Raw genomic sequence first — 27,847 nt, forward strand, 5'->3', positions numbered from 1 at the left:
CTCCATATTTAAGAACAGCTATACTATTCCCTAGGGCTGGGCGATATGCCAAAAAAAATTATCACAATAATTTTTTTTTTATATCAGTCGATATCGATAATTATAACGATATATGTCAAATCTTTATTTCTTTCAAGTTTAATGACAGATTTTTGCTCCTAAGTGAAAGTTGTATAAACTCTTTAAATTTATGTTCATTAACAAAAACAGTAACATCGGTTTTTTGTTTTTTTTTAAATGTAACGACCACATTTTATTTGGTAAAAAGTAATATTCTGACTGTTTGAGTTGTATTAAAGTTAGTCTAATGTATTTAGATCATGATAACCACAGATAAAACCAGGTGTAGCCTATAACATAGCACCTCACTGTCATGGCATAACTTTATGGTTTCTGTGGTATTTGTATTAAAAACAGTAGCCTAACAGTTAAATTCATTATTAAATACTGTACTTATATTCTATTAGTCATTTAATACATTGTCTACATTAATAATATTATACAATTCAATATGTATATCCCACATTTCATGGTGCAGTTAATATTACTAGGCTAACCTTACAGTAAATCCATGGTAGGCTAAATGGATTCAGTATCAATTCAGATTCTGACTGGATCGTTGCACACATTGTTTTTCCTTTTTGTCAGCGGTGTTTCATCTGCCTTTAAACTGGTTTTAACTTTACATTTGTGTTCTTCGCTGAACTCAAGCGCTTCTCACTGGATCTCGTGAGCAAGACGATCAGAGTGTAAGTCTGCATGAGCTCGCGCCGCGCTCAGTGCGCTGCCGTTTGGACTTTGAGCCGAGCGGATAAATGCTCCGTGTGGCTGGCACACGCAGTTCAAATGAGTTTCATTCCGCTTTTGACGCATAAACTTTATCGAACATTTATCAACCTCTTGATTATCGTTTTATTGAGAAAAAATATATCGCGATAATTATCGTTTTATCGCCCAGCCCTACTATTCCCTCTACATTCATTAAAAAGAAAAATTCAGTAAAAACTAACTTATGTTGTAAATACTTTCTCTTCTTTTTTGGCAATATTTTCCTCTCATTCATCTCCTAATCATCTATTCTTTGCAGCCAGGTGTATACAATGACAAATATTTCCAACAATAGGCATTTACTTAGTTATGAAGAGGTAGAAGAATGTAGAGGTTTGTCCCTCTCTGAACTTTTATAAGTTATTGTTTAACGAAATATTAAAGTTATTTATTTTTGCATTTTTTGTTGTTGTTGCTAATGTTATGTATTGAAGCACTACAATATAAAACAGATTTGAAATTGAATCCATGATTTTGCATATATTATACATTTTTCTATATTAAATCTAGACATAGTAAACTTATTATCATTACCGAAATAATCAACCTCATTTCCAAAACTCAAGTTTCATTACCGCAACAGATGATTATTAAATCTTAATTTAATTAATATAAAATGTGTAGTTTGATTTTAAATGCATGTACAGTATCTACACATTATGTTCTTTCAGGTTTGTCACATCATTTTGAAAATGTGTCAGGTTTCATTAAAATATATTAAAAAAAAGATTGTAAATTGTGGAAGGTGTTGCGGTAATGAGAGAAATTAAACAAAAAATTTAAAAAATGCTAATTTAAAAATAAAAAATATTTCAGATTTCTAAGTAACTGTGCATGACTGTTAATAATCTGTTTTTAAAAATGTGAAATTTTATTTTATTTTCTAACAGTGTTGATGTTTTCACACTGTTGCGGTAATGAGATTTTTTAGGACTTGTTTTGGAAATTATGCTCAAAAAGGTCTTAAATTGTAAGTAAATGTTTTAAAATTAGTATTCACAAATTCTCCAGACTTGGTTTCTAATGTCTGATTTGTTTTTTTTGTGAATTCAAGCATTTTTTAATTTTCATGTTTGAAATTTTTAAAACCAAGAGTTCGTGAGAATCACCCAACTAGAAATTTTGTGTGAAATGAATTTCAGACTCTGGTGACAGATAACATCATAGATATCTATATAAAGGCTAGATGTCTCACGGCGGAGTATTCATCGTCATCACCGGCGGCCATCTTGTCACAGACAGGCTTTCTGGTGGGCTCTGTGGTATCTGATGCCAGAAATACTCTTATCTCGTTGAAATCTTGACGGATTTACAAACGGTTTGGTTTCTTACAAACGTTATTAACGTGGCTATAAATCTGGATGATTATTCATTTATTCACTTATTATTCATAAGTATGCAGTATCATAACTACATCTACTACATGCCGTTTATAACAAACCAGAGCGTTTGAAAATCGGTAGAAAATTGAGCAAGTTACGGTGATTTAAAAAGTACATGCACCATTAAAACAATGTTACCAGTGAGCGAGCTGCCTGTGACAAGATGGCCGCCAGGTGCTGACGTCGACCTCCATTGGCCAGCAGCGCGGACAATACAGTATATCTAGCCTTTATATAGATATCTATGGCTAACGTTAGCCTTGTAGACGGAAGAGTGATGTCTCAGTTGTAGACAGAAGAGTGACCGGTCGTTTCCTTTGGGGCGCCTGCTGACGATCAGATGTCAATCGTTGCATCGGAGGAGGAGCTTCACTCCTCTGGGGATGATGACTCGGCTCCGTTACCCCCTTCGGAACCTTCTCAGCTGGACGATTGGTTTCTCGGGGCGGGCCGTGCTGGTTCTCAGTGCACCGCCCTAATACCTTTCTGGAGGTGCATGAGGAGCTGTCTAGGACGTGGAAGGCACCGTATAGTGCCCGAAGCCATCCTAGTGGCTCCTCCCCCCTCGTCACCCTCGACGGTGGAGCAGCCAAGGGGAATGTGGGGATCCCCCAGTGGAGCGGCTGTCGCGATGCAGCTGTGTCCGGTGTCCGCTTCCTCCTGGCGGGATGACCCATGTCTCCCGTCCAAGGCCTGTAAGTTCTCATCCGGTCTAACGGCGAGGGCTTACAAGGCCTGTGGACAGGTTGCTTCAGCCTTTCATGCCATGGCGCTCCTGCAGTTCCACCAGGCCCAGGCACTCATGGACATGAATGAGGCTGGTTCTGACCCAGAGCTCCTTCGGGAGCTACGTGTTGCAACCGACCTCACCCTCCGGGCGATGAAGGAAACCGCACGTTCAGTCGGTCAGGCGATGTCCACCCCTGTGGTCCCGGAACACCACCTCTGGCTCAACCTGGCGGATATGAGGGACACGGAAGTATCGGTTCCTGGATGCCCCTCTTTCCTAGGTTAGGTTGCTCGGCGACGTGGTCGAGAGCTTCGCCCAAAAGTTCTCGGCCACTCAGAAGCAGACGGAGACCATTCAACACATCCTGCCCCGGTGGACCGCTGCTGCTTCCACCCGTCCACCGGCCTCAGACCCTCCGTCTGCTCGTCGCCGAGGTTGGCCCCCTGCAGCATCCTCAACTCCCGGTAAGCCCCAGCAGCAGCCACCATCCAGGCCTCAGCATGGAGCAAGCCACAGGAAGCCGACCCTGCTCGTCCAGGCCGCTGGCAAACCATGAGGCAAGTGTAGGTGCAAACGACCCTGAGACGGGCGGCCCAGAGGTGGATCAGATTGCTCTTCAGGAGATGGCTAACGTGCCACTCCTTCCCCCGATGGAAGACCGTGCAGAGAATCTTTTGTTTCCTTTTCTTTTTATTCTGTCTTGTTTGGTACTCACATTTTCAAAGAAAGAGCAATTTGTGAAACCTCTGGGCCCTAAGAGGGTGCGCTTGGCAGTCAACGATGCCATGCCTTGTCACTCCCAAGCCCCTCTTTCATCGCCAGGGGTCAGCAGTGGCTGTGTCTTGGACGCATTGCTGCCTCCGCACACTCACTCTGGCCTTCATCGGAAGCAGGTACGTGTTGCACCCATAGACTGTAAAAAATATGGACGTAGTGTCCGTGACGTCACCCATAGGTTTCTGAAGAGCGTTTTTGAAGACTAAAGTGGGCGGGGCCGGCCGTCGCCATCTTGGCAGTGCGTCACGTCTCGTCACTACCGGATCAATTAAAATGGGCAAAGAGGCGGGACGCGGGTGGAGCTGAGGTGCTAATGCTATGCTACTGCCGCTAAATTGACAGCTGATTGAAAAAGTAAAGCCAATGGTTAAAGTTCATGTTTTGCCCTTCGAAATATTAGAATAGTTAAGACGTAACTAAAAGTGAGACTATTTACTTTACTTTTTTATCAACTTTATTAATCTCAAAAGAGGCAAAATTAGTTAAGAGCATGTATACAAATACATTAACACAGATCAAACACATTCCTCACAACATACAAGCAGTCAACTATGTGCATCGTGATTAGGGCTGGGAATCACTGGCTACTTCCCGATACGATACAATACGCGATACATTGTTCACGATACCGATAATATCACGATATGGCGATACTGCGATAATCGATATATTATCAGTAATAACTCACAATATATGTTTTAAGAAATAAAAAGATTTTTTTAATTAGTAAAATGAATTTTCATTTATTTATTTTTTGGATAAAACACAGTAACAAATACAACTTGTGTCTTATCAGTTGCAACAAAACAGTCAGACACTATTTTAGTGTAAAATTGCTGCAATCAGTAGTCTTTGACAACTGGTGACACCATTTGGGTGCAAAATAGTTGTAAGGCTGAGGACAGATTCAGTGCAACTGTAAACAATACTGATTGTCCTTCATAAATATGAACAGTGACACTATTAAGTGCAAGAAACATAAACCTTTGGGCTACTGCTTTCAAATAAAAAATAAAAGAAATAAAAATATCAGGGATAAAGTGCATCTAAACTGTACCCAACTTAAAGTGCATCCAAAAATAGACATTTTTCAGAACAAACCCTTTACACATGTAAACAGCGATCCTATTTTTGATTGACTTTGCCCTCGCAGAAGAAGGTGGTAACTTTGCCTGGAAAAAGGTGTTTACGCCGGGGGGTGTCGACTTTGACCCAGCACCATGCGCGGCTTTCTCACAGAGCTCCGGGTGATGCCGCGACAGGTGGCTGTGTGCATGTTCGTCGTGTTTCCCGTGTAGCGGACTTTTGCGAAACAGTTCTTACATATTGCGTAGTCCTTTTCTATCTTTGCCCCGTCCGCACTGCTATAAAATCCAAAGTGAGTCCAGTCACACTTTGGATTTAAATGTTGCTGGAGCGTCTTTTAATTTTCTGCTCTCGCTTCGGCTGACCTCGCTTGACTCCGCCATTTCAAAGTGTAGCCTGCGCCTTTTTTTTTACGCTCAAAACAGCCAAACTCGCAACGCGCGCCCCCTATCTACTTCAGGAGAAGGGTCTCATGAAGGCAAAATGTAATGGATACTAATAGAGCATTTTACAACGGCCTTTAAGATCGATCCTTGGCAAGAGCACATCGAGAATCGATCGCGGGGGTAAATATCGCGAGATATCGCCATATCGATATTTTGGCGCACCCCTAATCGTGATGCATTATTATTCTGCTAGTTAAAATGTATTAATTACTTACAATATTGCTCTAAGCTTGTGCATGTGACAGTGATTCAAGGCAAGCACACATGTCAGTCGGCATCTCACGTCAAGTTCGTAAAGAGCTTTAATTCAGTCCATTTTACAATCCGATTTTGGCCGCCTCTCAGTTTCTCAGATGGGTCAAACCAAAGATATTACTTCAGAACTTCAAGTAAATGAACTAGAAATCCGCGCTCATTCAAGGGTGTACATCTATTGCATGGACGGAGAGAACGCGCTGAAATCATCAGACATCCATTAGTGCATGCGATCGAGGGAAACAGCTGGAAACACGGCGCTGGTCGATCTCTCCATACTCAACACGACGGAATCCGACGGCGTGCACGGGCGAAGGTATAATATTAAATTGTATGACATAATCCTGGAAAAAAGCACAAACACAGCTGAGGGTGACGCTAACAGACAGCAGACTAGCAGTGAAAGCGGCCGCAAGAATCCACCTGTCACTCAAGTGCCCACGCCCTTAATTATGCAGAAATGTAAGGCTAAAATATAATTTAAACAGATGAGTTGTAAAAAAATTCACCCCCCTCACAGTTGTCATGGAGGAAAAAATGAGCTCAATAGACCAAAGCCACTTTTTGCTCCAGGCTGTAAACATGTTTTTTTCCTGCTGTAAAGTTGGGCATTTTAACATGGGGGAGATACAGATTTGACTCCCTTCTGCAGCCTGCCTCAAGCGGCCACTCGATAAATTGCAGTTTAATTCACTTCCTTATTGGCTTCAAGAGAGAGACGGGGAGGTTGCCGCTTGGTTGCACCACACGATCAGACCCCACTTCGGGTCTCGATCAACATGACAGCTCACCTCTTTGAGGCCCGCATCCAGTCAATGTTGAACTGTGTGAGCACGCTCAGATGCAGGACAGCGGCACCACTGAAACTGTTTCAGAGGCTCCTGGGGAATATGGCATCTGCAGCGGTGGTAACGCCTCTCGGATTACTTCATATGAGACTGCTTCAACACTGGCTTCACGATCGAGTCCCGAGATGGGCATGGCAGAGTGGCTCGTGCCAGGTTCCAGTGACCCCGCACTGTCGCCAAACTCTCAGTTTGTGGTCAGACCCTTTGTTATTGCGGGCAGGTGGTCCCCTAGAACAAGTGTCCAGGCAGTTTGTGGTCACCACGGATGCCTCTGTTACAGTCTAGTTGTTGTTGTTTTATTCCCTGACCGAGGGCACCTTGGGCACTTATGCTCTGGCCACAGCTGGCTCCGGGGTCTTCGCAAGTATGCATTTCCCCCAGTGAGCCTTCTTGCACAGACCTTCTGTAAAGTCAGGGAGGACGAGGAGCAGGTCTTGTTAGTTGCCCAAATATTGGCCCAACTGGACCTGGTTCCCGGAACTAGTACTCCTCGCGACAGCCCCTCCCTGGCCCATCCCTCTGAGAGAGGACCTGCTATGGCCCCCACGTCCAGACCTCTGGAAACTTCATGTCTGGTCCCTGGACGGGACACGGAGGTTCTAGGTGACCTACCCCTGCGGTAGTAGACACCATCACTTCCACTAGAGCTCCCTCCCCAGTGACACTCCATATGTTGCACTGCCCCTCCAGCCAGTCCATAAGTGTATTGTTCACATGTTACCTCCCTTCGGGCAGGATGTGTTTCCGCAGCGCCCCTTTCCTCAAGAAGGGTATGCTTTCCCAGTGTTATCCAAGAGTTCTCTGTATGGGGTATAATGGAACAGCAGTTGAACTCCCTCTACGCAGGTCTTCCACCCCAGCAATCGGGGGTCTGTCAGTCTTGCGTAGGGCGCTGAATGTGGCAGCAACCAATGGCGTTTTCCATGGGATCCCCTAACGTCGTCACGTCGAATGTCTCGGTTACTTATGTAACCCTCATTCCCTGAAGGAGGGAACGGAGATGTGACGTCCCGCCACCACAGTTGCTGACCATCGCTGCACGGCCGTCACAATCTCAGCTCCTCAGCGAAAAACAATGGTCCGAAGTGAAATACAATGGTGCGTGCGCCCGCTACTTGTTTTATACCCACGCTGGCAGGGGCGTGTGTCGCGGTCACGCACGCCAACGTTCATTGGCTTGTTCTTTAGATACTGATACTTTGATAGGGCTCCCTAAAGTGATCCCCTAACGACGTCATGTACACATCACGTCTCCGTTCCCTCCTTCCTCCTTCAGGGAACGAGTGTTACATAAGTAACTGAGACGTTTTTCAGTATCAATTTTGAATTTGAGAACATTTCTCTGTTGCACAGATAAGATGCATATGGAATCCAAAATTAACATTTGCAAGTTTCAAATGTGATTAAAAATATATTAAATTTAAATGTAACCAGTTTTTAGCAGTTGGAACTAAAATGTTTCAAATGTGATTAAAAATGTATTAAATTTGAATGTAACACATTTTTTTTCAGTTAGAACTAAAAAGTTTCAAATATGTTTAAAAATGTATTAAATTTAAATGCAACAAGTTTTTTTGTCCAGTTTGAAATAAAAAGTTTCAAATATGTTTAAAAAAAGATTTCATTTAAATGTAATACGTTTTTTTTTCAGTTCGAACTAAAACGTTTCAAGTATGTTTAAAAATGTATTAAATTTAAAATGTAACAAGTTTTTTTTTTTCCAGTTGGAACTAAAAAGTTTCAAATATTTTTAAAAATGTATTAAATTTAAATGTAACAAGTTTTTTTTTTTTCAGTTGGAACTAAAAAGTTTCAAATATTTAAAAAAAATGATTAAATTTAAATGTAACAAGTTTTTTTTTTTTTCAGTTGGAACTAAAAAGTTTCAAATATGTTTAAAAATGTATTCAAGAGTATCAAAGTTACGACGTCACTCTGTAGGCCAAATCACGGAAGAGAGTTAGCATTTTAGCACTCTCGGTTCCTTCCCTCTCTCTAAAGTCTAGGATTTTTGAACGGGTTCTTGCTAAATCGCCTGAAATAAGGTCTGTGCTGAACAAAGCCTCTAAATATTTTCACGTTTTGATATATGACATAGAACACACAGTTATAACCTGCTTGTGGTTTTTTAAACTTTTGTGTCTGCTTTTGTTTTTTAAAAACTTTTTTATAGGCTTCAAAATGTATTCATTTTGGATTAACTTGTAAAGATTATCTTGATAGACAAAACGTGTAAGGGTCACAACTCTTTGTTCAACACAGATCTTATTTATTTATTTATTTATTTATTTTTTTTTTTGCGACGTCTATGAGGAAAATGCATAGCTTTTCGATTGAGGGAACCCATGCTTCCGAGTTGTCCTACAAAGTGACGTCATCACTTCGGCACTCTATTTAAATGTAACCAGTTTTTAGAACTGAAAGATTAATGGTTTAAATTGCGACTCCAGAATGATATATGACCTTTACCTTCTCGTCTAATAACTTTCCCTCATGTGGAGGTTGTTTCTGTTGTTCATGTCTCAGTGCATGGAAGAGCGGCTGAAGATGAAGGATGGTTCCAGACTCTTATGAGGAGCAGATCCTCCCGTGGCCTGCAGATAAGAGCCCAACATCAGCAAGCAGATCAGAGAGAGAACATCCTTCATCAGACACACGCAGCTTCTGCTTCTGCGACAGTGAAGATGAGAATGTATGATGTAATATTGTCATGCAGAATAAGTCATTAATATGTGCTTTATAAACAGCCAATATCGTAGTAATATGCAATCTAATGAGCAACTATTAATAGTGATTATTAAATAAATAGATTTTTAAACAAAACTCCTGTACTTCTGCAAATCTCTGATGGAAGACAGATAAATACACCAATACAGATCTGAAACTTTATTGTTAATAAGGTTCCTATCTTTTCAGTCTGACTTTAACCATATAATCTGCATACATTTTTTATTTTTATTTAGGTTTTTCATGCTTTAAAAAAGTATATTTTTTTTTTATATAGGGGGCGGTAATACTAGCGGTGAGCAGCCGGTAACAAGAAGTAGTCGACGAAGAACGTCCTCGTCTCAGTTCTTGATAAACTTATAATTGAGCCGCTGTAGGCACATGGAATATTTAAACATTTTATTTAATGACTTTATGGGCCGTCAAGTGCTAGTCCCTTAGGAAGTCTATGGAGGAGAGATCCAGCTCTCAAATTTAATCAAAAATATCTTCATTTGTGTTCCGAAGATGAACAAAGGTCTTACGGGGTTGGTACAGCATGGGGGTGAGTAATTAATGACTTAATTTTCATTTTTGGGTGAACTAACCCTTTAATATGCTTATAAAAGTGAAAATGCAACAGAGAAAAAAAATGTCTGACATGATTCCATTAATAAAATTCTGTAATGTCAAATATTGTCCTTCCAGTAATCATGCTGCAGTGGTTTCACTGTAATCAATGCCATAAACACTGATGTGCTGCACAGCGTTTGATTGACAGGTCCAAGAGCGCACATTCCCTAAACTTGGCTTGAACTTCGGCGTCAGTGAACACAGAGGGTTGCTTTGACAAACCCAGACCTCAGTCTGATCCGGAGGTTCTGCCCAAGAGATCCGACCGGAGACGAGCAGGAGTTTGATCTAATAACTGCTGATGTCATTCATTCGGCTCATGACATCATCACGTGACACAAGCAGCTGTCAATCAAACCGCCTGTCCTGAAGAATTAGACTGAGGTGCAAGAAAGCAGACTAAACATGTCTTTCTCTTTTTGTCTTTTTTCCAGTCCAAATATCTAAAGATTCTTAAATCAAGATGCATTTACTGGATGAGTAAAATGTCGTAAGATGTTAAGTCTTGTTTTCTGGAAAAAAAAAAAAAAAAAAAAAAATCAAAATTATAGGTTTTTTTTTTTTTAAATTAAATGCCAACAAGATAAGAAAGATAATCTTTAAATAATTCAAACAGAAACCAGATCATGTTTCTGACCCCATTGGCAGATCATTTTGCTTGTTTTAAACATAAACTCACTTAATTTTGATTTATTTCCAAAGAAAACAGGACATTATCTTATGGCATTTTACTCTTCTAGTAAATGCATCTTAATTTAAGAATTTCTAGATATTTGGACTGGAAACAAGACAAAAGTAGTAAGTAAGAAAAGCATTTTTTTTGCAGTGATGCATCCACTTAAACACTCAAAGCCACTCGTGGATCTTGATCTCCACTGGATCTGTGAAAGAAGATGGTCAGAATGTGCAGCTGCCATTGAAATCCCTCTTTCTATTGTATGTGTTGTTCTGGATATGCCGTCGCATGAGATGAATGAGCCATCAAGAGGCTTTAGTGAGTCTCTGTGAAACTGAGGCCTGGGTTGTGGAAGGCAGGAACTGGGCCATTGAACACGGAAGAATGTGTGTGTGTGACACATTAGTGTTTGGGAATGCTCCAGTGAAATGGATGAATAAGTCTCTGGCATCAGTTTAGCTCCGTCACCGACAGAACAGCCCCGGTGAGTAAATGTTTAGCCTGAGTCTGGCCACAAAAGAGCCGGAGACGATCCAGAGCTCAGCACATTCTCACTGTTTTCTGTGGCATTCTCTGTGTTGGCATCTTTGTGCCTTCATGTTGGAGTCATCTGCAGATACAGAATATATATATATATATATATATATATATATATTCTACTGTAGAAATTAATACAGTTGCAGTTTTTTATGTTTAAACACTTGTTTATTTTCTTGAACACAGACGACATCCATCCATCCATCCATTCTTCGTTCCATCCATCCATCGTGCCATCCATCCATTGTTCCATTCATCCATTGTTCCATCCATTCATCGTTCCATCCAGCCATCCATCCATTCATTGTGCAATAAAGGCTTACAGAACAATCCCAGTGAACAGGGAATGTTCTGGAAAGGTTTTCTCAAAGTTGTGAACACGTTATTACATGAACGTTAATAGAATGTTTGGTTGAAAAAATCTGGTCTTTAATCATGTCCTCATAATGTTTCTAACGTTGTTTAAATGTAACTTGTTTCGGAATGTTCAGACAATTAACTCAGACAATTAAAATTAACTTTCGAATAATGTTTGAAGATTGATGAAATGGATTGTTCAAATAACCAAGAAAACATTGTGTGTGGAGAAATAACATTTTCAAAAGTTAACCGTTTAGAAATGATATATTTGTAAGTTGGGATTTTATATATTTGGTGGCCTGTGTTGCAAACATTAGGAGTCTAAGCAGTTAAATCTGTCCGCATGAAGAACATGTTTGTTTTCTCGCAGCATGTTCTAGGTTTCCATTCCAGCCAAGACTTTGGTGTGTAGATTACACAAACCAATTATGACGGTGTAAATATGCACGGTTTTTGCATTTCCCGAAACATTGAGTGGACGGCGAGTCACACAGTTCATCATGCTGGTCTTTGAAGTTCTGACCTGCTGCACTGTAAACACGATTCAGTGGGAAACTAAAGCTTCAGTTCTTCTTCATCAGTGCTGTGTTTTAAACATGACATTTATTGATATTTCCATGAATGTCATATGGACGATTATAACACTATTGTATAGGCCTATATTAATACATTTTAAAATAATTGACTAAAGATGCATTTTATAATTGTATTTAATATTATTAATTTCTTTTATATTACTCATTTTTTTCATCATATTTGGCCTTGTTTTTCTCTGTCTGCGATCCATTTTTGGGTCACTACCCACCAGATAAAACTTGTTCTAAATGTATTGTATTTGATTATTTTTTTAACAGTTATCATTCTAATCCGAAATTCCTTTATTCCGCTGCTTCTGTGGTTCTGAAACAGACGCCTATGGTTTAGATACGGGGTGTGGCGTCAGGTTTCAGAGAAATGTTTACTCATGCTTTAGTAAAAACGACTCAGGGTTATTTTGGGCTCGTTATCTCGGGGCGCCTGCAGCTGCGAGGAAGAAGAGGAGGAGGATGATTACTGAGTCATTGTCTCATAGTCAGTGTAGTGAAAAGCGTTCAGTCTTCATCTGCCAGCTAGGTTGCTATAGTAGGGGGTGAGGGGCTTTAATTGGAACTTGACCTTTGACCTCCTGTCTCCAAGCACAGTATCCTGCCAACTGTTGGGTTGCAGTTTGAGAGCAGTGCTTTGTGTTTATCTCACAATAGTTGGAGTCTTAATGGGGAAAACTGATCCAGGGTCAGTATAAATGACGGCCGTTCTGCCTCTCCTCTGATGATGAAGCTCCTAAATTAGGACAGATAGACTCAGTTCTAGACTCAGTTCTAAACTTTGTTCTGGACTATGTTCTAGACTCAGTTCTGGACTCAGTTCTAAACTCAGTTCTGGACTCAATTCTAGACTCAGTTCTGGACTCAGTTCTTGACTCTGTTCTGGGCTCAGTTCTAAACTCAGTTCTGGACTCAGTTCTAAACTCATCAGTTCTAGACTCAGTTCTGGACTCAGTTCTTAACTCAGTTCTGGACTCAATTCTAGACTCAGTTCTAAACTCAGTTCTAGACTCAATTCTGGACTCAGTTCTAAACTCAGTTCTGGACTCAGTTCTAGACTCAGTTCTAGACTCAGTTCTGGACTCAGTTCTAGATTTGGTTCTGGACTCAGTTCTAAACTCAATTCTGGACTCTGCTGTTTCTGTGGTTCTGAAACAGATGCCTATAGTTTAGATAGTGAACTCAGTTCTAAACACCGATAGTTTAGATATTGAACTCAGTTCTAGACTCAGTTCTGGACTCAGTTCTGGACTCAGTTCTAAACTCAGTTCTGGACTCAGTCATGGACTCAGTTCTAGACTCAGTTCTGGACTCAGTTCTAGACTCAGTTCTGCAATCTGCTGTTTCTGTGGTTCTGAAACAGATGCCTATAGTTTAGATAGTGAACTCAGTTCTAGACACCGATAGTTTAGATATTGGACTCAGTTCTAGACTCAGTTCTGGACTCAGTTCTGGACTCAATTCTAAACTCAGTTCTGGACTCAGTTCTAGACTCAGTTTTGGACTCAGTTCTAAACTCAGTTCTGGACTCAGTCATGGACTCAGTTCTAGACTCAGTTCTGGACTCAGTTCTAGACTCAGTTCTGCAATCTGCTGTTTCTGTGGTTCTGAAACAGATGCCTATAGTTTAGATAGTGAACTCAGTTCTAGACACCGGTAGTTTAGATATTGGACTCAGTTCTAGACTCAGTTCTGGACTCAATTCTAAACTCAGTTCTGGACTCAGTTCTAGACTCAGTTCTGGACTCAGTTCTAAACTCAGTTCTGGACTCCGTCATGGACTCAGTTCTAGACTCAGTTCTGGACTCAGTTCTGGACTCAGTCATGGACTCAGTTCTAGACTCAGTTCTGGACTCAGTTCTAGACTCAGTTCTAGACTCAGTTCTGCACTCTGCTGTTTCTGTGGTTCTGAAACAGACGCCTATAGTTTAGACTCAGTTCTAGACACCTATAGTTTAGACAGTGGACTCAGTTCTGGACTCAGTTCTAAACTCAGTTCTAGACTCAATTCTGGACTCTGTTCTGGACTCAGTTCTAGACTCAATGCTGGACTCAGTTCTAAACTCAGTTCTGGACTCAGTTCTAAACTCAGTTCTGGATTCAGTTCTAAACTCAGTTCTGGACTCAACTCTGGACTCATGTAACCCATGTTACCTTTTTGTAGCCATATATCAGCTTTATATGAGTTCAGAATGAAAACCAGAGTTGTCAGAGTGAGCGCTTAATCTCCGGAAATACAGCTATGTTTGACAGCTATGTTCATAATTCACATTAATTTTAAGGCAATGGACATATCGTTTCTGCTAAATATCTCTTTTTGTGTTTTATGGAGAAAAAAACATACTATGGAAAACATGATATGCAGAAATGATAACAATTCCGTGTGAACTATCCCTTTAATGCAACCAACTCTACTGTGAAAATATAGTGTAAAAGTTGATTTGCATGTGTGTCTCTGTGTCTATGTGTGTTCGTGTGTCTCTGTGTGTGTGTGTGTTACTGAAGACTCAGTGTACAGGAGGCTGGGCTACTACACAAACACAGGGTCAGGACGCTTGTAAAACGATCCTCAAGCTCTGAGAACATCCTCTTCGCTGGGGTCCCGCTACGCTTCACTTTCCTTTTCTCTCTCTCTCTCTCACTCACACACACACACACACACACACAAGTACACGCACACATTCCTCTCCAGTCACTGCGAGGGGCCGGCGCAGAGCATGCTAGAAACCCAGAGCAAAGTCATTGAGTCGCACGGTCACACACACAAAGCAAACAGAGAGAGAGAGAGAGAGAGAGAGAGCCAGGGGAGGTCTGACAACTCCAGACTACATCTTCATGCTTTCTTCATAACTGCATTTCTCATGCAGTTTCTCAAAGCTTCAGTTTCCCCTAGAACTTCAACTATTTGAGTGTTTTGAGCAGGTGACCGGATCAGCGATGACCTCCAGGCACCGGTCCCGAGACGTGAACATCCGTCCTCGCACTGACTCCACCTGACTCTGGACTACAGGACCCGAGCGAACCCTTGAACACACTCCTCCAGCTCCGGCCATGTGGTGTGTGTGGCGGTGTGTGTGTCTGGCAGCGCTGCTGGCTCTCTCAGACTGTGCAGGAGCCGATCAGAGACGAGGAGCGGAGGAAGGACTCAGAAGCTCCACCGGGAAGAGCAACAGCAGTCGGAAACACCACCGGATTCAACACGGACAGTGCAGTTACACCTTCATCCTCCCGGAGAACGACGCAGGAGCTTGTCGAGAGTATAAAGCGGGAACGGCGTACAACGTGAACGCTCTTCAGCGAGACGCTCCTCAAGCCGAGGACGAGTTCTCCAGCCAGAAGATCCAGCAGCTGGAGCACGTCATGGAGAACTACACACAGTGGCTGCAGAAGGTGAGTCGTGTCCTCTGCAAACACTTTTACTCACGGTTGGGTGAGATGAGAAGAGCAGCGGAGAGGAAAGAGGAGTGTCTGAATACAGTAGAAGGTAAAGTGTGTGTAAAGAGGAAAGCTTGCCGTGTGAAAATTGAGACTTTGGCTGTGCGAGTCAGAACTAAAGCCTAGAAGTCTGAAGTCTAAAGCTGTGAGACGAATAAAGGCTCAGGTCACAGATATTTTTTGCTTACATTTGTACTTTTTGAAGAAAAATAAAATTTTATCCCTCAAAATTTATAACATAGATAGCACTATTACAGTTTTTTTTCCAATTGCTAACATGACATGCACAGCACAATTATTTAAACGGACACACAGAGAGCAAAACTTCTTCTCAAGTTTCCAAAAGTCTAAACACATTTTCTGGTTTACACACATTTTGCATTTCAAAATGCCACTTTTTAAATGCACTGAACACAGTCACAACAATCTGACATAAAGTCACATGTTTGCCACTTCAAAACACTACCATTCAAAATGACACTGCATGAGCTAATTGGCCAATTACATGTGCCACCTGGCCAAACACCTCAATGGTTAATTGTTAACACTTCAATCAGGATGTAAGTACTATAAAAACTATAAAACTATAAAAATTATTTTTCTTGCCACTTTTTTTTACTGTAATATATTTTCTGGAAGTTTCTTTTTCAGTTTACTGTTTTTTGTAAGTGATTTTTTTTTTCAGTCCCATTTAAATATTTCTGCTGTGCATATGTTGCACTGACTTGTTTACTGTAGTGAAAAAAATACATTACTGTAAAATGAAGCTTCAACAGCATGCGTGTATTTGCAAATATTTTTGTGCACGTGAACAATCTGATACATATGTTAGTATTATGGCAAAGCATACTAAAGATAGGAGTGCTTTTCATTATGCCCAACAGTGTGTAGTTGTTTAGGCAAAAATCTGGTAATATGAATGAAGTGTGCCATTTCATGCAAGAGTTTGATTTTGATAATGCTATGTGTAGTTTCGCTTGCAGTGCTTCATTTTGCAGGATATATGAGGTATTTTGCAGTTTGGGTGTGTGGTTTTGTGAATTTTGTTAAGTATTTTGATAAAACCAGACTAGTTTGCAAAATTGTGTGCTAGCAATTGTAAAAAACTGTAAATATACTGTAGATTCTATCTATCTATCCGTCCGTCCGTCCGTCCGTCTATCTATCATGCATCTGTCTATCTGTGTGTCTGTATGTCTCACTGTCTGTCTATCTATCATCTATCTGCCTGTCTGTCTATCTGTCTGTCTGTCCGTCCGTCCGTCCGTCCATCTGTCCATCCATTGATCTATCTATCTATCTATCTATCTATCTATCTATCTATCTATCTATCTATCTATCTATCTATCTATCTATCTATCTATCTATCTATCTATCTATCTATCTATCTATCTATCTATCTATCTATCTATCTATCTATCTGTTTGTCTATAGTTCTATTGTTCTGTCTCGTAGTTGAATTATTCTGTCCATCTGTCAGAAGTGTTTACGAGTGTAAACCCGACAGGGATCAGCGCTTCTTCCTCATGCTGGGTAATTCGGCTGTTCGATTGTCGTCTAGAATTGTTTAGACGAAGTGAAACTTCTCAGATGTTTTTTTTTCTGATCTGCGTTCTTGGCCGATGTTCAGATGGCAGAATGTGAGGACGAGTTTTATGCTCACTGCACTGCGGGTTTTGCAACAAGGCAGAGAACGAGCTTTTACAATAACAGAGCGGTCTTATTAAAAGCATTACGCTGGGCACTTTAGCTGTCAGAGAGCTGATTTACAGCAACACACTCGCTGTGTTCAGGAGAGTCTCGCTCCACCGGCGTCCGGCTGGTTTCACAGATGTTCAGATGTTCAGGTGGACTCCACACGGCGAGCTGATGACGGGCTGTCAGTCACACTGATGGTAGTCGCTGCGCTGTCTCTTTAATGACCGGAAGTCAGCCGGACCCCCGGGAGCGTTTGAAGGAGAATCTTCAATCATGGGATAAACTTTCACTTTAACTGTCCTGCCAGATAACAGACAAATCTCCAATGCTTTCTAAAAACATCAGCTTGTTCTCTGTGCAACACTGTGACACATGATTGACGGGGTTTTGCTTTTGTTTTTCATTACCTTTAAGCAGAGTTGATTGGAATTAAATTTGATGGGGACAAAAATATTTCTACATACACTAAATTACTTAAACATAATGAGTACTTTTTGTTAACAAACACGTATTCATTACGTCAATGAGCTCATTGTTTTTGCCTTAAATTAATACATTGTTTAAATTAATACATTTTTAGCTAACTGTGATTTGTATATGTTTATTTCTGAAATACATAACTTTGACAGTCTGATAATAGATCACTCTAAATTGTAATATAGACTCATGTTTTTAAAGCTGCTTTGAAACTATGTATATTGTAAAACGCGCTCTACAAATAAATGTGAATTGAAATGAATAATAATAACACTTTACCATATGTAGTAACACTTTTTGTGGTAACAAAATGGCAACACTTTACAATATAAGATTCATTGGTTATCATATCTTTGTTAAGATGAACTAATTATGAACAATACTTCTACAGCATTTATTAGTCTTAGTTAATATTAATTTCAACATTTACTAATATGTTATTAAAATCAGATTTTGTATTTGTTAACATTAATTCACTGTGAGCTGACATGAACACACAATGAACAGCTGGATATGTATTTAATATTGCAACAAATAGGCTACATTGCTCATTGAGAGTTCATGTTAATTAATACATTAATTAATGTTAAATAATAATAATATTTATTAAATGTCCAAAAAGCTGAGACCAAACTAATGTGTTATTACATTTATTAAAATAATAATAAATGAATCATATTTAAATGATTAAAAACAAAAATGATAAGATTAAAACTTTTTTATTATTAGTGGTCTCAGATATTAGGAGACCACTTATAGATTTTTATTTTTTAAATAGTGTAATTTGTTTAGATAGCTGCATGCATTTGTGTAGTAATTAATGCAATACAGTCCTGTATAATAGATAAAACGCTGATGATAATTTAAATGACTATGTTATTTAATTTTTATTTCGCCATAATTATAATTATAGTTCAATTATAATGGGTTTATAGACCGGCCAGTCAACAAATTGTTAATAATAATTGCCTCTAAAGCAGAAACTTCGAAAAGTTACTTGGCATGGCAAACTAATCTAACATTGTCTTTGTCAGTTTCATTAGACAAACAAAATACATTATAAAACACACTTTACCAATATAATTTATCAATATTGGGATCTTGCAAGTTTCTGAGATTGTAATCCATCTGGTTCATAACCACACTTTTAAAATATGATGAATTACATTAAGTGTGTGTTTGTGTGTGTATATATATATATATATATATATATATATATACACAAACATAAACATATATATAAACATATATATATATATATATATAGTAGCCCGTTTTATGCTCTGCTCATTTTTGTTGAATTGACGTGACTCAATGTTATGTAATGATAGGTTGGGTGGCCCAGTCCTTTTTAAAACAATAATAGCATGATGTTTTTTAAGCAGAAGTCATGAACAGAATCATAATTTATCTAAAACGTTCCTTCCAAACGATCCAATCCCATGTGCTTTTCTCAGCATTTCCATTCTCCTCTTCATTTTGCAGTGCCGTCCAACTTCATTACACTGATGGATGTAAAACAGCCACAGATTAGTATTTCCAGACACTTATATGAATACAAAATCTCTTTTGGCTGCATTTCGGCTGAAATAGTATTATGCTGCAATGGTTAAAAACAAAAGCATGAAAGCAAGAAAAAAAAAAAAAAGCCTTTTTACCAGGACATGCTATCAAAAAACTTACGTTAACATTTTAGTATGTCAGAGTTCACAAAAAAAGACGTCTGGCTGAATTCTACACCGGTGAGTAACTGGCTTATCATAAAATATAGTGAAAGGAGTATAAGCACATTTGCTAACGTTACTAATGCCACTTTTCCTCCTCACTGATGTACTTTATGCTGGAAAACACACTGCGTCGATTACACAATGTTAATAGATCATGGCAGAGAGAAGCTGTCTTGTTCGGTAGCTCTACTTAAGTCACATTGAAATATAACAGGATGTCTAGGAAAAGCTTGCACTTTACAATAAGGTTCATTAGTTAACATGAACTAAGAGCTTTCATTAGCTTGCATTGGATAACAGTTGATAAGTTTATTTTTGACAAAACATACTATATATTTGGCATATGAGCAGAAACTGTCTGACTAAAGCTTAATTGATGTCTATTTCATAGTAAAAACTTTATAATCTATAACAGTCTGCAACAGTAGGCTATGCATCTGTGCGTTCGTTCGTTCATAGCCGATTCAGTCTTTTTGGTTTTACAGATCAGTATAGAACAAATCTCAGTAGTCTATATAGTCTTATTAATGTAGGAGTGAAAGTGAATGAACTCAGCGCGCGAGCGTCTGTCTATGCGCGCATTTAATATTTAAACAGTCTTTGTGCAGTTTACCGACACTATTCAATAACGCGATTGGAACAAAGCACTTAAAGGACAACTCCGGCGCAAAATGAACCTTTAGTCTAATTACACATTGTTACCTAGTCAACCGTTATCAGAGATTTGTTTTCATGATTGCCGAATGTAAATAGTTTTATCTATAAAAACAGTTTAGCCTATAACGCTAGTATAATGCTAGTATATGGGGCATAGAGTAATGACAAATAAAAATCGCTTGTTATTACCACTAACAAGGCTCAAAATAGCCCCACAGTAACACGACAGCATAACAAGAACTTTGTCAGTGTACAAAGTTTAATAAGAAGATATTTTATACACACAGTCAACTTCGCGAATACAGAAAGAAGCCATCTTGGAAAAATAGTCTCTACCAGTCGATCTACGAACGCCGATCCAAGTGCACTGGTGAGATGTGAATAAGGTGATAAGGTGAGCGCGAACATTAGGCTACGTGTACATATTGAAGACAAGTAAACGGTTTGTGTTTGTGTTTCTTCTGGAAACAACAGACTATATGAGATTCTGCACAGTTCAGCGCACTTGGATCGGCGTTCGTAGATCGACGGGTAGAGACTATTTTTCCAAGATGGCTTCTTCCTGTATTCGCGAAGTTGACTGTGTGTATAAAATATCTTCTTATTAAACTGTATGGACACTGACAACGTTCTCAATGCTTCGGTTTGAATGTAGGGACCCTTATTATGCTATCGTGTTAGTGTGGGGCTATTTTGAGCCTTGTTAGTGGTAATAACAAGCGATTTTTATTTGTCATTACTCTATGCCCTATATACTAGCATTATACTAGCGTTATAGGCTAAACTGTTTTTAGAGATAAAACTATTTACATTCGGCAATCATGAAAACAAATCTCAGATAACGGTTGACTAGGTAACAATGTGTAATTAGACTAAAGGTTCATTTTGCGCTGGAGTTGTCCTTTAAGAATAAATTACTTAAAGCAGCTGCATCTGTGTGCTCCTCCTCGAAATGAAACGGGTAACTGAGGTAACTTTTCCTGGATTATTATGATAGTATTATTCCTCACAGCGCAGCAACACGAGGTAAAGGTTCGATTTGTGATAAACTGGATGTTTTATCCAGCGGGAGTTTTCATGGCTTGCCTCAACATTAGAGTTTGAATAGCGCGTGCTCTCAGTGGGCGGGGTCACATTAACACATCATACGCTATAATTAGGTGAAAGAAAAAGACTGACATCTCTCTCTTTTCATACAGATTACATCAACTTAGAATAGTTGCTTTTTTATATAAATTACTTTATTTAAAAGAAGACAATTTCAGCTTCATAAAAGAGAAATCTTTCGTGTTTCTGTGACAAGTATTTACTGAGTTATAGTTCATTTTTCGGACGCGTTTCAGAATGATTTTTGCAGAGACAGAGTGAGCTCAAAGCGCACCCTGTTTATTTTATTTATTTTACAAAAACACAAGGTTTTGATGTTAAAGGATTAGTTCACTTTTGAAAACTTTTGCTGATAATTTACTCACCCCCATGTCATCCAAGATGTCCTTGTCTTTCTTTCTTCAGTCGAAAAGAAATTTAGGTTTTTGATGAAAACATTCCAGGATTTTTCTCCATATAATGGACTTCAATGGGAACCGGATGGTTCAAGGTCCGAAAGATAGTGTTAATAACAGTTTCAGATGCAGCTTCAAATGTCTTTAAACGACACCAGGCGATGAATAAGGGTCTTATCATGCGAAACGATCGGTTATTTCAAAGCTTATTCCAAAAATGTAACTTTTCTAAGGACAAATGCTAGCCTTTCTCCATTCTGTGAGGCGCGTTTGCAACGTCACGTAATACGTAATTACGTTCAAAAGGTCACGGGCGACGTAGCCAGAACTACATAGTCAGAGTGTTTACAAGTTGAACGCATAGGTTGAACGTGAAAACTAACTCAAACGCCGTTTACAAAGAAGGAATTAAAAGGTAAATAAACGATGTCGGACGATTTTTATTCTGTACTTCCGGCTACGTCGCCCGTGACCTTTTGAACGTAATTACGTATTACGTGACGTTGCAAACGCGCCTCACAATATATTACAAGGCTAGCATTTGTCCTTAGAAAAGTTACATTTTTGGAATAAGTTTTGAAATAACCGATCGTTTCGCATGATAAGACCCTTATTCATCGTCTGATATCGTTTAAAGACATTTGAAGCTGCATCTGAAACAGTTATTAACTGTCTTTTGGACCTTGAACCATCCGGTTCCCATTGAAGTCCATTATATGGAGAAAAATCCTGGAATGTTTTCATCAAAAACCTAAATTTCTTTTCGACTGAGGAAAGAAAGACATGGACATCTTGGATGACATGGGGGTGAGTAAAAAAAAATAAATAAATAAAAATAAATAAAAACGCGGGGCGCATTTTTGGTCCCCAGAGGGTTAACAATATTTCTACAGCATTTATTAATCTAAGTTAATATAAATTTCAGCATTTACTAATACATGATTAAACAGATCGAACAGCTGTCAACTAACGTGAATGAACAATGAACAGCTGCATTTTTATGAACAAACATTAATAAATGCTGTAACGACAATGTTGGTTAACTAATGAAGCCGCTTGTTTAGTGGACTGAGGTGCAGTTCTCCTTCAGTGCTCGAGGAACATGAGGATGCATTTAACATATTTCATCCGACAGAAGATGAAGTGTCTCGGCTGCTCTATCTGTCTTCATCAGGCGAGCCGTGACGGAGGAGTAACTCTCCACTCGAGCCTCCGGCTGATGAAACACTGCAGACGCTGAGTGTTGTTGAGGTGTGCGGGTCTGTGTGTGTGTGGGGTCGATACACACGTTTACTGAGGAATTCATCGGGGACGGGGGAAGAGCGTATCCCGATAACATTCTTGTCCAGTCAAAGGTGGCTTCTGTTTGTCCAGGGATTATCCCAGAAGACTATGGAGACTGTTGTGGATTGACTGTGATCTTTTATCATTTGTTACAGGAAACTAGTTCTAGCTAATCTCAGATACTTCAACTATCGGCTGTTTAATGAAGAGATGCTTTTAAATTTGAGAGAAGGGTATTATCCAGTTCCTTCATTTCTCAACCTCATGTCATTCCATCCTTCCTCTGTGGAACACAATCTCCTGGCCGTTATTCTTCATATAATCAAAATGAAATTACTTTGTTTTGAAAGAAATGAATGGCAAGGATGCATTAAGTTGATCAAAAAAAGACATTTATAACTATATCAGTGTCCGTTTTTCTGAACTCCTGAAACGCCTCCATTGTAGTCTTGAGTTTCTTCCGGGAACAAACACGTCACAACATTCATCATTATAATTAGTGTGTTAAACTGGCGGTTATGGGAAGGGGCGGAACATTTCCCAAACACACTCGAAGTACTCGACCAATCACAACACCAGGGGCGGAGTGGGACCAAAAAATGTACAGGGAAATTTCGTAGACCACCGGCCCTCGTCGCCGGCACGATTTTAATAGCCGATAGCATTTACAGTTTTACTGATTTAAAAGGAACTTTGTTGTACTAGTATGCTGGAGTAAAGCTCATAAATGGTCGTTCTTTCCCATAGTAATTTGTAAAACTATGTTGGGAGGACTCTGTGCCTCTAGGGGGGTTCGGGGGCATGCTCCCCCGCAAGAAAATTTTGGACATTTTAAGGTTATAATGCATCGATCTCGTGCTCTCTGAGAGATCGAAATTAAGAGCTTCAACCCATGAACTGCTCGTTGAACAAAGAAAAAACATTAATTTGTACCAGGACAATAAAGAGGGCTCAAACATATTTTTAGTTATGAGAGTCTCAGTCTGCATTACATTATCAATGGTGTTTTAGGATGCCAAACAATTAGCCTATTATAATAATGTAATAATGATTTATTCCTATGACGTACTGTAAAATCCATTTATAGCCTATAAATGTATACTATGTAAATGAAAATGAGTATTTCAAAATATATTTTAACCTACATTACACTATAATATAGGAAAATTAAAATACTTTTGTCCTAATTTCTTCACTTGCAAGAAATAAACCCTTGGCTTTTAATTAGGAGAAAACACCAGCAGCCTGACCATGATGATCGCATGAGCAAAGTAATCACGCAGCACAAACGTGCTATTTTAATGTCAGTTATTATAATGGTGCAACGCTATATATATTCATGGTTTCAATTTTAGTTCGTTGGCAAAATATAACGCTAGAGACCTTAATGTTTGGTTTTACATTTTACATCTTTACATATCTATGTTGGGAAAAGGGAGAAGAAGAGAGAGTTCGGCAAGGCGGATTCGAACTCGCGGTTCAGCGCATCAAAAAGCTGCTTTTACATACTTCACGCCCTACGAACTACGCCACTGAAGCTGTTTCAAGATGGGCGTCTTTTTGCCTTAAAGACAGGCACTTAGTGCAAATATATATGTTCCGTTATAGAAAATGTAAACAAAAAAAATGTCTTCCCTTAGCTTGGGCCATGGCGAACTTCCAATAAATACATTTTATCAGACCGGCACCGGGAAAACTCCCGACTCTCCCGATTGCCACTCCGCTACTGCACAACACACTGCTGCAGCCGACCAATCAGAGCACAGTGTGTTTTTCAAAAGGGGGGGGGGGGGGCTTCAGAGAGATAGGAAGTAAACAGAGCGTTACTGACAGACAGGGAAGAGAGGAGCCGCAATAATGGAGAATATGAGGAAAATAATCAACATTCAAGCAGGAAAACCTGTTCTAGACTTTGAAAAGGGCGTAAATGGCCGATTTAAAGGAATTCAGTCTGTCAGTAGGGCTCAAGGTCTATTTTGGGAAAAGCTCAAGCTTCTGCCATGTCATATGTCTGGGGACTGGAAGTGATGGATCTTCGCACTCCAAAGAACTTTGTGTTCAAAAGAACTTTTTCCGAGCACATGTTTCTGAGGATAGTGCGTCTTGCCAAGCAGCACTTTAGATTTAAAAGCACACATTCGATCCCCGGCCCTGTGAAATTCACCATTGTTCTGCTCGACCCTCAACTAGAGAAACGGAGAGGTTAATCCCGACGCTCGAGAGTGTTTCAGTCACTGATGGTATTCATGAAGACTGAACCCTCGCTCGGCCACACAGCGTGTCTATGAAACCCAAGCAGGGCTGAGCTATTTTGAGGATGACTTCCTTTCTATCAGAGTTTGTTTTGCTGATAGAAGCAGCCAAAAGAAACAAGCTGGATGACCGTTCATTTAACTGACTAGAAAGCTCTTCCTTCCTGTTTCATAGCTTTTACCCGCAACAGTGGCACATTTATCTGAGCACCACAGAGAGACGTCCCTGCTTCAGTTTTAAAGATGACCTATTATGTGCTTTTGCAAAGTGTTGATGATGTTTTCAGTCTCTACTAGAACAGGAATATTGATTATTCTCCTCATATTCTCCATTGTTGTGGCTCCTCTCTTCCCAGTCTGTCAGTAACACACTGTTTACTTCCTGTCTCTATGAAGCCCCTCCTTCTTAAAAGCACACTGTGCTCTGATTGGTCTAAAATTGGTCTGATTGTGACGTGTTCATTCCCGGGAGAAACTCAAGACTACAATGGAGGCATTTCAGGAGTTCAGTAACACTGATATAGATAAGAACTGGAGCTTTCTCATTACACACTAAAGTCCTCTCTACTGTGAGAGGAGTAACCACTAGTGAACACCTTACAGTTTTTCTCCATTGGTCTGGCTCATTTCTTGAAACAGAGATTACGTTCTCAAAACAACATGGACAAACCTCCAAACTGATCGGCAATTGTTTACAACAGAATTGAATTTCTCATTCAGTTCATCAAATTGCAAATGCCTAAGTACATGTCTCAATAGCCGTGTTTCCACTGCCGGGCCAGGGCCGGGCCGTGCTAGTGCGTGCCAGGGCCAGTCGCGTTTCCACTGTCACTTCCGGGGCTTGATCGGGGCTTCCTCAGGGCCAACGGCCAGGATTTCTGGCCCGTCGAATACCTTGGGCCAGAGGGGGCCAGCTCGGGCTAGAGGCGTGCTCAAGGTAAAAGGCGGAGTTTATCGGTGTTATGGAACGTTATGATCTGAAGCAAGATGCACAGGGGTGTCACTGATTAACCGTTTAAAATTGCAAAACATTTTAATTTGAACTGTAGGCCTATGCCAAATGCTGCGCAAAAATATATAGGCTACATATCGACGAATTTTCAGATATTTGTTTGATTTTTTTTGCCCCTTAAACATTTAAAATATTTGACAAATTAATATGAAAAAAAGATATATTTTACTGGTTTTCTGAGGCCAAATTAGAACCTGGAAATGATATTTTCCCTGCAGTGCTGAATGAGAAGAGACATTTAAAAGCTTTAATCTACAAAGGATATAACCCCTGTTGACTAAAGCTTTAAATGTCCAATTTAAAACGAACAAATTCGAATGCGGGTCTCAGGTCTCGCGTTTCAGTTCACGGAGATCATGAAGCGCGCCTTGATTAATTGTTAAAGCACAACGTTTTCTTGTTATTGTGAGTTTACGCAAATAAATGTATTTGCGAATAATGTATTATTATTTTCTGTATGACCAGAAATGAAAGAGTATTTTAAGTTGTTTCCACTGAAAGAAATGCAATGAAACTGCAAGTGTTCACATGGGCGTCTCGCAGCCATCAGTGCGTGCTCCACACACACTGGATATGCGCTGATATGCGTCAAAAATATTGTGTTTATTTGTGCTCTGTTCCTTTTTTGGATAAAAGCGTCTTCTACATATGCAGCCTAATAAAATGTTACAATAATGATGATGATGGTTATTATTATTATTTTTATTTGCAGACACAGAGTTTTTGTGAAATGGACGTTTTGCTTATTTTCAATTGGCAATTTCAGTTTGAAGGGTGATGGAAATGCGGCTTTAACTGCTCCGTACTTGCTGCGTTTTATTTCTATAAATTAATTTAGTTTCAAATGGGGTCCAATCAGTTATTAAAGGTGTTAAAAATTACCTCTGTATCTCGAGGTTGCGGCGCGCGCACTATGCACCGAGTATTAACCGATGGGCCTCGGTTGACGGTTCGTGAATAACTTGAAAACGTGCCCGCAGCCCTACTTGTTATATCGCGCAAAAAAATCGCTGCTTGAAATGGAAAATCGCCTGTACTGGTCTCGGGACACTATTGCAGCCACTACGGCAGGTGAGTTAATACACATGCTATCTTCCTAATTTACAAAATAAATTAATTCATAATACCCGCTGAAATGGGTTGGGTTTTATGACGTTTGATCCAGAAAGGCGTGTTAGGGGTGGGGTCTGGGGCAGCGCTGTGGGGCTACTGGCCCGGCAGTGGAAACGCAAGCCCAGTGCTTGAGGCCCGAGGCCACTAGCTCGGCTCGGCTCGCTGTTAGCTCTGGCCCAGCCCTAGCCCGGCAGTGGAAACGCGGCTAATGTCTCAGTACATCTTTGCAAATGATTACAGTTTTTCTCCGTCGCTTTGGTGCTTTTCTCACATCACTATTTACATTTGCAGTTAATGCAGTTCTCAAAACAATTAGTTCAAACTGTAAAACTTAGTTGATAACCTGCAAAAGTGTGTCACTTGCTCAAAATGGATAACTCATTCCTCAAAAGCAAGTATTCATGTCATTGACAGTCCTAACACCAGTGTTTATGAATATAAGCAAATGATAATGTTATGAAACAGCAGAGAGTTGTATGAAAGCAATTGATGCATGTCCAAAAGCATTTGCAATTTGTTGGAAGGAATGAGAAACTGCTACTGTGATGTGCACAAATGACAAAATGTTGTGGAGGTTGAACTAACTGTTGTGCAAATGCAAATGCAAATGTAAACATTTTGAGCAAGTGACACACTTTTGAAGGTTATCAACTAAGTTTTGCAGTTTTGTACTAATTGTTTTAAGAACTGTATTACAGTTTTTCTCAATCGTTTACACACAAATTCTGGTACTTGAGACACAATGGCCACAACTTGTAACTCATTCACCAACTCCCTGAACCAATTCTGCTGAACTACAAGCACACTTCCTGCTTTACACTCAAATTGCAGTTCAAAAACAC

General features: G+C 39.7%; 1 protein-coding gene across 2 annotated transcripts in view; it reads left to right on the top strand.

Moving 5' to 3' along the window:
- angpt1 (angiopoietin 1) overlaps nucleotides 1–27,847 on the top strand; it is a 164,274-nt gene that overhangs the window by 60,745 nt on the left and 75,682 nt on the right. For both annotated transcript variants that reach the window (XM_089122927.1, XM_039659548.2), the window contains one exon: nucleotides 14,771–15,238. In XM_089122927.1, coding sequence (XP_088979053.1) covers nucleotides 14,900–15,238 — 339 coding nt within the window. In that variant the 5' untranslated portion in view covers nucleotides 14,771–14,899. The remainder of the gene's footprint in view (nucleotides 1–14,770; nucleotides 15,239–27,847) is intronic.

The sequence above is a fragment of the Pimephales promelas genome, chromosome 18 (assembly GCF_988280905.1).
Source record: "Pimephales promelas chromosome 18, fPimPro1.hap1.1, whole genome shotgun sequence".
Classification (NCBI taxonomy): domain Eukaryota; kingdom Metazoa; phylum Chordata; class Actinopteri; order Cypriniformes; family Leuciscidae; genus Pimephales; species Pimephales promelas.